This window comes from Salvelinus namaycush, chromosome 28, assembly GCF_016432855.1.
Source record: "Salvelinus namaycush isolate Seneca chromosome 28, SaNama_1.0, whole genome shotgun sequence".
Classification (NCBI taxonomy): domain Eukaryota; kingdom Metazoa; phylum Chordata; class Actinopteri; order Salmoniformes; family Salmonidae; genus Salvelinus; species Salvelinus namaycush.
This window is the reverse complement of record NC_052334.1, coordinates 16,872,899-16,887,043: the sequence shown is the minus strand read 5'-3', so window position 1 is coordinate 16,887,043 and position 14,145 is coordinate 16,872,899. Positions and strand designations below refer to the sequence as shown.

At 44.4% G+C, this 14,145-nt stretch overlaps 1 protein-coding gene across 1 annotated transcript in view; it reads left to right on the top strand.

Moving 5' to 3' along the window:
* Nucleotides 1-14,145, top strand: part of LOC120023785 (ral GTPase-activating protein subunit alpha-1-like) — a 117,118-nt gene that overhangs the window by 54,913 nt on the left and 48,060 nt on the right. Inside the window, exons 27-34 of the mRNA XM_038967886.1 lie at nucleotides 70-195; nucleotides 5,758-5,816; nucleotides 6,728-6,836; nucleotides 9,551-9,661; nucleotides 9,766-9,834; nucleotides 10,045-10,179; nucleotides 10,830-11,013; nucleotides 12,458-13,451. Of these exons, the coding sequence (XP_038823814.1) occupies nucleotides 70-195; nucleotides 5,758-5,816; nucleotides 6,728-6,836; nucleotides 9,551-9,661; nucleotides 9,766-9,834; nucleotides 10,045-10,179; nucleotides 10,830-11,013; nucleotides 12,458-13,451 (1,787 nt within the window). The remainder of the gene's footprint in view (nucleotides 1-69; nucleotides 196-5,757; nucleotides 5,817-6,727; nucleotides 6,837-9,550; nucleotides 9,662-9,765; nucleotides 9,835-10,044; nucleotides 10,180-10,829; nucleotides 11,014-12,457; nucleotides 13,452-14,145) is intronic.

Here is a 14,145-nt window from a genome sequence, read left to right as displayed (position 1 = left end):
GTACAGTTAAATGATCTGTTTCAACACTGTAGTTTTCTGAGTTTGCCCCCCTGTTTGTCTCTCTGTCAGGCCCCACGGGTGGAGGCTCAGATCCTGCTGGGTTCTCTGGTGTGTTTCCCTAACCTATACGAGGAGCTGCCTGCCCTACACCCCACCAGCGCTGATGTGGTCATGACCAAGTTCAGAGACGTTAAGGTAACTGTCCTCATGTGGGGTGGGCGGTTAACTCTACATTTTCAACCTGCTTTATTATATTGCTGCAACCTGTAGGAACCGCTCCACGTTTGGGTATTGAACATTTATTGATTGCCCCTATTGCTTTTTGATTGTTTTATATTTTTTTAAAGATGTGGTAGTTTGTGTGATTTTATTGAACAGATGGTCAGAGAGAGAGGTATATTGGAAAGATAGGAGGGGGACACAGTGTGTCAAATGGCAGTGGGGTTTGAGGTTATTACCCATATTCACACCGGTATTAATATACTGGAGGTGGCGGCACCAACCACTAGTAACCACGAGACCACTAGTAACCACTAGTAACCACGAGACCACTAGTAACCACAAGACCACTAGTGACCATTAGTAACCACTAGTAACCACGAGACCACTAGTAACCACTAGTGACCACTAGTGACCACTAGTGACCATTAGTAACCACTAGACCACTAGTAACCACTAGTGACCACTAGTAACCACTAGTAACCACTAGACCATTAGTAACCACTAGACCATTAGTGACTACTAGTAACCACTAGACCACTAGTAACCACTAGACCACTAGTGACCACTAGTAACCACTAGTGACCACTAGTAACCACTAGTAACCACTAGTAACCACTAGACCATTAGTAACCACTAGTAACCACTAGTAACCACTAGACCATTAGTAACCACTAGACCATTAGTAACCACTAGACCATTAGTGACCACTAGTAACCACTAGACCATTAGTGACCACTAGTAACCACTAGACCATTAGTAACCACTAGTAACCACTAGACCATTAGTAACCACTAGACCATTAGTAACCACTAGACCATTAGTAACCACTAGACCATTAGTAACCACTAGACCATTAGTAACCACTAGACCATTAGTGACCACTAGACCATTAGTGACCACTAGTAACCACTAGACCACTAGTAACCACTAGACAATTAGTGACCACTAGTAACCATTAGACCATTAGTAACCTCTAGTAACCACTAGTAACCACGAGACCACTAGTAACCACGAGACCACTAGTAACCACGAGACCACTAGTGACCATTAGTAACCACTAGTAACCACGAGACCACTAGTAACCACGAGACCACTAGTAACCACGAGACCACTAGTGACCATTAGTAACCACTAGACCACTAGTAACCACTAGACCACTAGTGACCACTAGTAACCACTAGACCATTAGTAACCACTAGACCATTAGTAACCACTAGACCATTAGTAACCACTAGACCATTAGTGACCACTAGACCACTAGTAACCACTAGACCATTAGTGACCACTAGTAACCACTAGACCACTAGTAACCACTAGACAATTAGTGACCACTAGTAACCATTAGACCATTAGTAACCACTAGTAACCACTAGTAACCACGAGACCACTAGTAACCACGAGACCACTAGTAACCACGAGACCACTAGTGACCATTAGTAACCACTAGTAACCACGAGACCACTAGTAACCACGAGACCACTAGTAACCACGAGACCACTAGTGACCATTAGTAACCACTAGACCACTAGACCACTAGTAACCACTAGTAACCACTAGTGACCACTAGTGACCACTAGTAACCACTAGACCACTAGTAACCACTAGACCACTAGTAACCACTAGACCATTAGTAACCACTAGACCATTAGTGACTACTAGTAACCACTAGACCACTAGTAACCACTAGACCACTAGTAACCACTAGACCATTAGTGACCACTAGTAACCACTAGACCATTAGTAACCACTAGACCATTAGTAACCACTAGACCACTAGTAACCACTAGACCATTAGTGACCACTAGTAACCACTAGACCATTAGTAACCACTAGTAACCATTAGACCATTAGTAACCACTAGACCATTAATAACCACTAGTAAACACTAGACAATTAGTGACCACTAGTAACCACTAGACAATTAGTGACCACTAGTAACCACTAGACCATTAGTAACCACTAGACCATTAGTAACCACTAGACCACTAGTAACCACTAGACCACTAGTAACCACTAGACCATTAGTAACCACTAGACCATTAGTAACCACTAGACCACTAGTAACCACTAGACAATTAGTGACCACTAGTAACCATTAGACCACTAGTAACCATTAGACCATTAGTAACCACTAGACCACTAGTAACCACTAGACCATTAGTAACCACTAGACCATTAGTAACCACTAGACCATTAGTAACCACTAGACCATTAGTGACCACTAGTAACCACTAGACCATTAGTGACCACTAGTAACCACTAGACCATTAATAACCACTAGTAACCACTAGACAATTAGTGCCCACTAGTAACCACTAGACCATTAGTAACCACTAGACCATTAGTAACCACTAGACCATTAGTAACCACTAGACCACTAGTAACCACTAGACCACTAGTAACCACTAGACAATTAGTGCCCACTAGTAACCACTAGACCACTAGTAACCACTAGACCACTAGTAACCACTAGACCATTAGTAACCACTAGACCACTAGTAACCACTAGTGACCATTAGTAACCACTAGTAACCACGAGACCACTAGTAACCACGAGACCACTAGTAACCACGAGACCACTAGTGACCATTAGTAACCACTAGACCACTAGTAACCACTAGACCACTAGTGACCACTAGTAACCACTAGACCATTAGTAACCACTAGACCATTAGTAACCACTAGACCATTAGTAACCACTAGACCATTAGTGACCACTAGACCACTAGTAACCACTAGACCATTAGTGACCACTAGTAACCACTAGACCACTAGTAACCACTAGACAATTAGTGACCACTAGTAACCATTAGACCATTAGTAACCACTAGTAACCACTAGTAACCACGAGACCACTAGTAACCACGAGACCACTAGTAACCACGAGACCACTAGTGACCATTAGTAACCACTAGTAACCACGAGACCACTAGTAACCACGAGACCACTAGTAACCACGAGACCACTAGTGACCATTAGTAACCACTAGACCACTAGACCACTAGTAACCACTAGTGACCACTAGTGACCACTAGTAACCACTAGACCACTAGTAACCACTAGACCACTAGTAACCACTAGACCATTAGTAACCACTAGACCATTAGTGACTACTAGTAACCACTAGACCACTAGTAACCACTAGACCACTAGTAACCACTAGACCATTAGTGACCACTAGTAACCACTAGACCATTAGTAACCACTAGACCATTAGTAACCACTAGACCACTAGTAACCACTAGACCATTAGTGACCACTAGTAACCACTAGACCATTAGTAACCACTAGTAACCATTAGACCATTAGTAACCACTAGACCATTAATAACCACTAGTAAACACTAGACAATTAGTGACCACTAGTAACCACTAGACAATTAGTGACCACTAGTAACCACTAGACCATTAGTAACCACTAGACCATTAGTAACCACTAGACCACTAGTAACCACTAGACCACTAGTAACCACTAGACCATTAGTAACCACTAGACCATTAGTAACCACTAGACCACTAGTAACCACTAGACAATTAGTGACCACTAGTAACCATTAGACCACTAGTAACCATTAGACCATTAGTAACCACTAGACCACTAGTAACCACTAGACCATTAGTAACCACTAGACCATTAGTAACCACTAGACCATTAGTAACCACTAGACCATTAGTGACCACTAGTAACCACTAGACCATTAGTGACCACTAGTAACCACTAGACCATTAATAACCACTAGTAACCACTAGACAATTAGTGCCCACTAGTAACCACTAGACCATTAGTAACCACTAGACCATTAGTAACCACTAGACCATTAGTAACCACTAGACCACTAGTAACCACTAGACCACTAGTAACCACTAGACAATTAGTGCCCACTAGTAACCACTAGACCACTAGTAACCACTAGACCACTAGTAACCACTAGACCATTAGTAACCACTAGACCATTAGTAACCACTAGACCACTAGTAACCACTAGACCACTAGTAACCACTAGACCATTAGTAACCACTAGACCATTAGTAACCACTAGACCACTAGTAACCACTAGACAATTAGTGACCACTAGACCATTAGTGACCACTAGACCATTAGTAACCACTAGACCACTAGTAACCATTAGACCACTAGTAACCATTAGACCATTAGTAACCACTAGACCACTAGTAACCACTAGACCATTAGTAACCACTAGACCATTAGTAACCACTAGACCATTAGTAACCACTAGACCATTAGTAACCACTAGACCATTAGTAACCACTAGACCATTAGTGACCACTAGACCACTAGTAACCACTAGACCATTAGTGACCACTAGTAACCACTAGACAATTAGTGACCACTAGTAACCATTAGACCATTAGTAACCACTAGACCATTGGTGACCACTAGTAACCACTTGACCATTAGTAACCACTAGACCATTGGTGACCACTAGTAACCACTAGACCATTAGTAACCACTAGACGATTGGTGACCACTAGTAACCACTAGACCATTAGTAACCACTAGACCATTGGTGACCACTAGTAACCACTAGACCATTAGTAACCACTAGACCATTAGTGACCACTAGTAACCACTAGACCATTAGTAACCACTAGACCATTAGTGACCACTAGTAACCACTAGACCACTAGTAACCACTAGACAATTAGTGACCACTAGTAACCATTAGACCATTAGTAACCACTAGACCATTGGTGACCACTAGTAACCACTAGACCATTAGTAACCACTAGACCATTGGTGACCACTAGTAACCACTAGACCATTGGTGACCACTAGTAACCACTAGACCATTGGTGACCACTAGTAACCACTAGACCATTAGTGACTACTAGTAACCACTAGACCATTAGTGACTACTAGTAACCACTAGACCACTAGTAACCACTAGACCACTAGTAACCACTAGACCATTAGTGACCACTAGTAACCACTAGACCATTAGTAACCACTAGACCATTAGTGACCACTAGTAACCACTAGACCACTAGTAACCATTAGTAACCACTAGTAACCATTAGACCACTTGATCACTGGTAACCATTAGACCACACAAGCCACCTATTGTTTGATGTTGTATCAAACCCACATTAAACCCAATTACCTTTTAATTTCTTCCCCCTGTGGTACTGAGGGAGCAGTAGTGCTTGGTTATCTAACTCTCTAGTGGGTGATCAGCTATGTCACAGGCGCCCATTCACAGGACCTTGTTGTTATTGTGCCGCATGTTGTTGTTGATTGCTGGTTAAAGAGCTAATTTCATGCATGAGAGTGTTTCATATTTGGACAGAGAATTTCACATTATGGCATATGATAGCCTGGGTCTGGCTGTGAATGACAATACACTGGTTAATTCAGCCAGTAGGGAGTCTGTTTTGTGTGTGTGTGTGTGTGTGATTTAGCAGCACACCTGTTGTTCAATGGAGAATAAAACAGGCTGATGGGTGCGTTAATCTCTCAATCAGTTAATTATTGATTGATTGATCATTTATTGATAGACCCTGTCCTTCGTTTCAGGAACACATCATCAAACACATCCTGAGTTCAGCCATAGATGAGCCTTCAGCCCCAGCCAGGTATGAAGACCAACCAACCACCCCCACTAACCAAAAACCACCCCCACCAAATAACCACCCACCCACCCCACCAACCAGCCACCCCCACTAACCAACCAACCACCCCCACCAATTAACCACCCCCACCAACCAACCAACCACCCACCCCACCAACCAACCACCCCCACCAACCAACCAACCACCCATCCCCACCAACAAACCACAACCACCAACCAACCAACCAACCACCCATCCCCACCAACAAACCACAACCACCCATCCCCACAAACAAACCACAACCACCAACCAACCAACCACCCATCCCCACCAACAAACCACAACCACCAACCAACCAACCACCCATCCCCACCAACAAACCACAACCACCCATCCCCACAAACAAACCACAACCACCAACCAACCAACCACCCATCCCCACCAACAAACCACAACTACCCATCCCCACAAACCAAACAACCAAATGATACCCTATTCCCGACATTGTGCACTACTTCTGACCAGCGCCCTGTATAGAGAATAGGGTACCATAAAGGACACAGTCTTTGCCTGTCCCTGACTGGAGGAAGACATCTGCCAAGCAGCAGATTATTGTAAGAAGAATGAGGCGAGGGAATGGGGAGCAGGGTGTCACTGTATGGGCTCCGGTGACTAATATAAGCTGGCCTTGGTTATACTGTAGTCTTCCCTGTGTATTGTCCATGTTAGTCTCATTCAATATCACACTGACATTGGTATTGTTAGTTGATTATACATTTATGTATGTGTATTTGTGTTTATTGGTTACCAACTGTGACTCAAAATATTAAAGCTATTTATAATGGGCTAATGTGTGTCATTTGGGTCCGTTAAATAAAAAACAGCCCAATGGAAAATTAACGGGAGTTGTGTTATGTTGTGTTTGGCCCCGTCAGGTGTGTGGCCCTGTGCAGTCTGGGTATCTGGCTGTGTGAGGAGTTGGTCCACGGCACCCAGCACCCTCAGATCAAAGAAGCCCTCAATGTCATCTGTGTCACTCTAAAGGTAACTAGCTATATATGATATAGTAATATGCCACTTCTGCTAAATGGAATATATTGTTAACAATGCCCATGCCTCACATGAGGAGCTGTCATTTTCAGCCATCTACTTCCTATGTTTGAGCTGCAAAATCCACTAGTCACTTAAAGCGTACTGGATTGATTGCGTTTATTTTACCCCTGTGACTCTTTCATCATCTTAATTGTGCCTGTCGTTTTTTCCTGTTAACGTTACAACCATTTTTGTAATGACCTGTCAAACACACTCCGGTAATGGCTGAATTGGGCATCTATAACGGCGATAAAGCTTCGTCTGGGATATAACGCATCGCCTTGACACTTGCATCACAAGAAAGAGAAGAAAGAACTTTATTTTGATGGGTGTTCATTTTTTGGGTAATAGACAAAAGTTATAATTTAATACAGTTGAAATGTTTACAAATTAGATACGCTGAAATGAAAGCAACTTCTGAAAATGAACACTCATTAATAGTGATATGTCTGATTATTATGTATAGATAAGTGCACATATCATTTCTTTATTTTAACATATTGTTTTTACAAAATACCTGATAATATTACAAAATGTATGTATGACTGCATTCTAAGACAAATGACATTTTAAAATAAATTGAATACCTGAATTCCCACCAAAATGTTTTCTGTGCTATAATTTAGTCAATATCAGATGGATTTAAAAAATGGTCAGCTTCATGAAATACTACCTGCAAAACACCAGTCTCAATGTCAACAGTGAAGAAGTGACTCCGGGATGCTGGCCTTCTAGGCAGAGTTCCTCTGTCCAGTGTCTGTGTTCTTTTGCCCATCTTAATCTTTTCTTTTTATTATCCAGTCTGAGATATGGCTTTTTCTTTGCAAAAAAAAAGGCCAGCATCCCAGAGTCGCCTCTTCACTGTTGACGTTGAGACTGGTGTTTTGCGGGTACTATTTCATGAAGCTGCCAGTTGAGGACTTGTGAGGCGTCTGTTTCTCGAACTAGACACTCTAATGTACTTGTCCTCTTGCTCAGTTGTGCACCGGGGCCTCCCACTCCTCTTTCTATTCTGGTTAGAGACAGATTGCGCTGTTCTGTGAAGAGAGTAGTACACAGCTTTGTACGAGATCTTCAGTTTCTTGCCAATTTCTCGCATGGAATAGCCTTAATTTCTCAGAACAAGAATATACTGACAAGTTTCAGAAGAAAGTTCTTTGTTTCTAGCCATTTTGAGCCTGTAATCGAATCCACAAATGCTGATGCTCTAGATACTGAACTAGTCTAAAGGAGGCCAGTTTTATTGCTTCTTTAATCAGAACAACAGTTTTCAGCTGTGTTAACATAATTGCAAAGGGGTTTTCTAATGATCAATTAGTCTTTTAAAATGATTAACTTGGATTAGCTAACACAACGTGCCATTGGAACACAGGATTGATGGTTGTTGATAATGGGCCTCTGTACACCTATATAGATATTCCATTTAAAATCAGCCATTTCCAGCTACAATAGTAATTTACAACGTTAACAATGTCTACACTGTATTTCTGATCAATTTGATGTTATTTAAAAAATAAAAAATAAAGTGACCCCAAACTTTTGAATGGTAGTGTATATGTGATCCCTATGGGAATTGAACACACAACCCTGGTGTTATTGATGCTTTTGGAGTCATCTGCCATGCACAGTGATTAGAATTTTGAAATGTGTTGCCTTGCCTTCATCCCTTGCCATGGGAATTGTACTGTAGCAGTCTCTGGTTAGCAGTAGCGCAGAAGCAGTATCTCCCTGTGGCCTGCCCTGGTCTGTGTGTTGTTGACTGGCACAGTTACAGCAGTGTCAGTCTGCCTGGAGTGGGAGAAAGATGTTCTGCTCTGAGTAGCCAGAAGAAGCTTACAGACAGTACCGGCTGGTTTGGTCTGGCCCACCTCACACAACTCCAACCCAGCTAAATCTGGCCTGACTCAACATTTTGGCTTCTGTGTGCTCTCCACTCTTCTCAGACAGAAGGCGAAGGCTAATCCCATGAAGAATACATACAACACCCACCTCAAGGAATTGTTATTTTTCAGTCTTCTGAAATAAGGGTGCTCGTCAACTGACCCCCCCCCCCCCCCCCACCGCCCCTTCTCTAACTCCTCTCCATATTGTCATTCATCATCCACCTCTGGCCTGCTCGCCTCCCTACCTCTGAGGAAGTACAGTTCCCGCTCAGCCCAGTCAAAACTGTTCGCTGCTCTGGCACCCCAATGGTGGAACAAACTCCCTCACGACGCCAGGTCAGCGGAGTCAATCACCACCTTCCGGAGACACCTGAAACCCCACCTCTTTAAGGAATACCTAGGATAGGATAAAGTAATCCTTCTAACCCCCCCCCCCCCCCCCCCCCCCTTAAAAGATTTAGATGCACTATTGTAACGTGGTTGTTCCACTGGATATCATAAGGTGAATGCACCAATTTGTAAGTCGCTCTGGATAAGAGCGTCTGCTAAATGACTTAAATGTAAATGTATTGTTATCCAATCAAATGGGATGGCTGGTGATCCGGACCATTGTTTTGTGTGCGTCTTGGCCCTGGCCTGCTGCACTGGAAAGCACTCTGCACTCTTCCTGAGGCAGGGTCACAGTGAGAGGAGGAGGGAGGGAGGAGGAGGTGGTGGGTCGTCTCCCTGAGCCCCTTACACTTTTCTCAATTGCGTGCGTGTTTGTGTCTCATTGTTTTTCAGTTTCCAAATAAAACTGTCGCGCTGGTGGCCTCCGACATTCTGCACTTGCTCATAAACTATGTCGATGACCTTCAGAAATTCCCCCTCGACACTCCAAAGAAAATAGTTGAGGTAAATTGGCATGTCCATTTTAATAATGAAGTATGTCAACTATTCTTGGAGTTTTTGAAGAGTATCCTTTTTGAATGACAGTGACATGTTAACTCTTGTTTCAGATCCTCATAGCGACTATCACTCACCTGCTTCCCGCTACAGAATCCTCGCCTCATGAACTGGACAAGAGGGTATGTCACTTCTCATACACAACTCTCCTAGTCACATGGAGAGCTGGTAATAATACAAGATCACAACTGTTGCTTTTCTATTTACAGTATACCGGCCTGACATGTTTCTTGCAGAAGCTCAATGAAGAACATTTTCCTCATCATAATACAGTATTTTGTTCTCTGCTTTATTTATGAAATCAAACTGTGTTTTTGCTTTCCTGTCCCTAGTTGGTGGTGTCTCTGCTGTTGTGCCTGCTGGACTGGGTGATGGCTCTGCCTCCTAAAACTCTGCTGCAGCCTGTCCAAACCCTCAGCCCTGACAAGGAGAAGCCAGACAAGTCTGTCCTCAGCTGTATCTACAAGGTATGCCCAGTAGAACCCTTGCCCATACTTTTGTAGTAGTAGTTGCTTTGTGAATAGTAGCTTTATGTAGTAGCTTTGTGAATTGATATACTTCAAGACAGTATTTGATGCCGACATATCCGTCTTTACTTTGCTTAGCATTGACCAAAGCATTCAGTGGAGTGTGGAACCTGACCCATGGAGTAGCACTTATTTTGTGTTGAGTGTTCTTTCATTTCCTAATGGAGTTCAGGACTGCTGCGTTACACCTTTAATACAGACTGGGGGGCCTCCTTCCTAATGCATGCTACAGCTGGCACTGAGCACACCCAGACTCACTCACTCACTCCCTCAGTTGTCAGCACTCAATCACAGCATCCTCTTTTCCCATTACCACCCTTTCTCTCTCTCTCTCCACGGAAACGCACTGTGACGGGATCAGCAGATAATGTAATTACTTATTTCCGATAAGGATTCCACCTCTCAAGTTTCTTTCGATTTTCTCTCTCTCCTTTCTCTCTCTGTCTCTCATTCTTTGGCGCTCTCTCTCTTCTCTCTCATTTTATTTCTCTCTATAGAAAATTACAGTCACGTGAAATAGTGCAGTAGTGTTCATTGATTGTTTTCTTGGGTCTTACTCTTCTTTCCCACTCTCCCTCTTCTCCTCCCAGGTGCTGCATGGCTGTGTGTATGGGGCCCAGAACTTCAACAGCCCTAGGTATTTTCCTATGAACCTGTCAGACCTGACCAGTCCAGACTACGACCCCTTCCTGCTACTGGAGAGTCTGAAGGAACCAGAGCCCCTCCACTCCCCTGACTCAGAACGCTCCTCCAAACTACAGCCTGTCACTGAGGGTAAGAACATAACGCCCTCTTCTTCTCCTCCTCGTCCTCTGTCTTAATCTCTACCTCTCCCCTACTCTGATTCCTTCTCCTATAGACTGGATGTGATGTGAATGCAGCTAGGCTCCTATGTGTCCTGTGTTAGATTCAGAGCAGCAGGGGACACCTGCAGCTTTTCCCAGCAGGGGATAATGACTAATCATTGGAGCACTTTGTGAGGCATGCTTCCTTCCTTAGCAACAAACTCCCCTTTTCCCTCTGGTCCTCGATCTATCAATTTATTTGTTAATTTCATTCCTTTCCTTTTCTTTTGGGGTATCGGAGGAAAGATGGAGGGAGGGAGAGATTTAACCTTTATTTACATAGGTTTGTCTCATTGAGATAAAAAATGCTTTTCCAAGAAAGATCTGTGCCTTAAAGGCCCCCCTAGATTTAATTGGAGAGAGAGAGAGCGAGAGAGAAACCTGTCCTCCTGTCCTGTCACATTCCTTTTCCCTGTAATGGCTCACTCAGGGTTTATCTAGCTCTGGGGCTGTAATTATGCTTATTGGAAAGAGATGGTTGGTAGAACACTGAGTGTCATGGCATCAGATTGTTCTCTGCGTGGTGCCACCCAGAAATGTAAAAAGATTCTCCATTGGAACCATTGAGGTATCTAGCGTTGTAACTGGTATCTAGCGTCGTTGTAACTGGTGTCTGGCGTTGTTGTAACTGGTGTCTGGCGTTGTTGTAACTGGTGTCTGGCGTTGTTGTAACTGGTGTCTGGCGTTGTTGTAACTGGTGTCTGGCGTTGTTGTAACTGGTGTCTGGCGTTGTTGTAACTGGTGTCTGGCGTTGTTGTAACTGGTGTCTGGCGTTGTTGTAACTGGTGTCTGGCGTTGTTGTAACTGGTGTCTGGCGTTGTTGTAACTGGTGTCTGGCGTTGTTGTAACTGGTGTCTGGCGTTGTTGTAACTGGTGTCTGGCGTTGTTGTAACTGGTGTCTGGCGTTGTTGTAACTGGTGTCTGGCGTTGTTGTAACTGGTGTCTGGCGTTGTTGTAACTGGTGTCTGGCGTTGTTGTAACTGGTGTCTGGCGTTGTTGTTACTGGTGTCTGGCGTTGTTGTTACTGGTGTCTGGCGTTGTTGTTACTGGTGTCTGGCGTTGTTGTTACTGGTGTCTGGCGTTGTTGTTACTGGTATCTAGCATTTTACTTTTGATTGGCTAGATTCCTTCATCCCTTTACCCTCTGTTGGAGGGTAACACTAGAAATACCTGGTCCCACTGGGTTGAGCTGATACCCACATGTTATCTACTGACTGGCTGGCTGGCTTTTTCTGTCTTTTCTCCTGTTTATTGGAACTGGTCTTGAGAAATGCTGCAATGTCAACATTAAACAGTGTCCATTATATCCCCTTGTTCTTGTTTTAGAGCTCTTAATATCTCCTTATTATTTACCTCTTCCTCTCCCCCTGTAGTGCGGAGCCGTATCCAGCATGGTCTGATCTCCATCGCGGCCAGGACAGTCATCACCCACCTGGTCAACCACCTTGGGCACTACCCCATGTCTGGAGGCCCTGCTACCCTGACCAGCCAGGTGTGTGAGAACATGGACAACCCCTACAGCGATAGCCCTGACCTGGCCCCAGAGCTCTTCGATGGGCCCAACCTACAGTTCTTTGTCCTGAACGGCACCACCCTCCTATCCTGTCTGCAGGTCCGTGCTGAGGACGGTGTGCCTGGTGGAGGAATGTCTGCAGGCCTCACCACCACCAGTGCCTGTGTGAGGGTTATCGTCCGAGACATCTCCGGAAAACACTCGTGGGATTCGGCTGTGCTGTACGGGCCACCTCACTGTGGTGTTCCCAATCAGCCCCTGCACCTCTACAGTAACACACCAACAGAGAGAAGGACTACAGAAGGGGAGAAGGAGAAGAACTGGGTTGGAGACCCTATAGAGAAGGAAGAAGAGGAGAGGCAAGAGGGGGCAGCACTGGAGGAAGAGGAGGAGGTGGTGGTGCTGGGAGAGGAGGAGCAGGGGGAGGCTGTGGAGGAGGAAGGAGAGGAAGAAGAGGAGGAAGTGGAAGGTGTGTTGGAGCTCATGGCCCCGCAAGCTAAGCGTGTGTGTCGCGAGGCGGTCCCGTCCTGGAACTCCCTGCGAGAAGAAGATGTTCTAGATGAGATGCTGCAGTACCTGGGTTACTCCAGCCCCGAGTGCCTTCAGCGTGCCGGAGGCCCCCTTAACATCCCCGCCCCACCCCCTGTCTGCGTGTCGGAGAAGCAGGAGAACGACGTGATCAACTCCATCCTGAAGCAGTGTGCAGAGGAGAGGGACTTTGCGGTGCACAGGGGGAATGGGCTGAACATGAGGGCCATGGAGCAAGGGGAGCCAGGGCCTCAGAGGCCCCAGTCAGCCTTCTACTACTGCAGGTTGCTACTCAACATCCTGGGCATGAACTCCTGGGAGAAGAGGTGAGAGAGACACACCACACCACAAACCAGGGTCCTGTTCAGTGGGGCACACAACAGGAGAAAACCTTTTGAAACTGGGAAGTGCAGTGCCTTCAGAAAGTATTCATACCTCTTGACTTATTCCATATTTTGTTGCGTTACAGCATGACTTCAAAATGGATTAAATATATGTTATTCTCACCCATCTAAACACAATACCTCATAATGCCTTAGTGAAAACATGTTTTTAGAAATGTTTGCAAATTTATTGAAAATGAAATACAGAAATATCTCATTTACATACTGTAAGTATTCACACCACTGAGTCAATACAAGTCAGAATCAACTTTTGCAGCGATTACAGCTGTGAGTCTTTCTGGGTAAGTTTAAGAGCTGTCCACCCCTGGATTGTGCAACATTTGCCCATTTATTGTTTTCAAAATTCTTCAAGTTCTGTCAAGTTGGTTGTCGATCATTGCCATATATTTTCAAGATGATTTTTAATTAAATACTGTAACTAGGCCACTCAGGAACATTGAATCTAGGCTTGGTAAGCAACTCCAGTGTATATTTGGCCTTGCATTTTAGGTTATTGTTCTGCTGGAAGGTGATTCTGTCTCCCAGTGTCTGTTGGAAAGCAGACTAAACCAGGTTTTCTTCCTAGGATTTTGCCTGTGCTTAGCTCTATTCTGTTTATTTTTATCCTTAAAAAGCT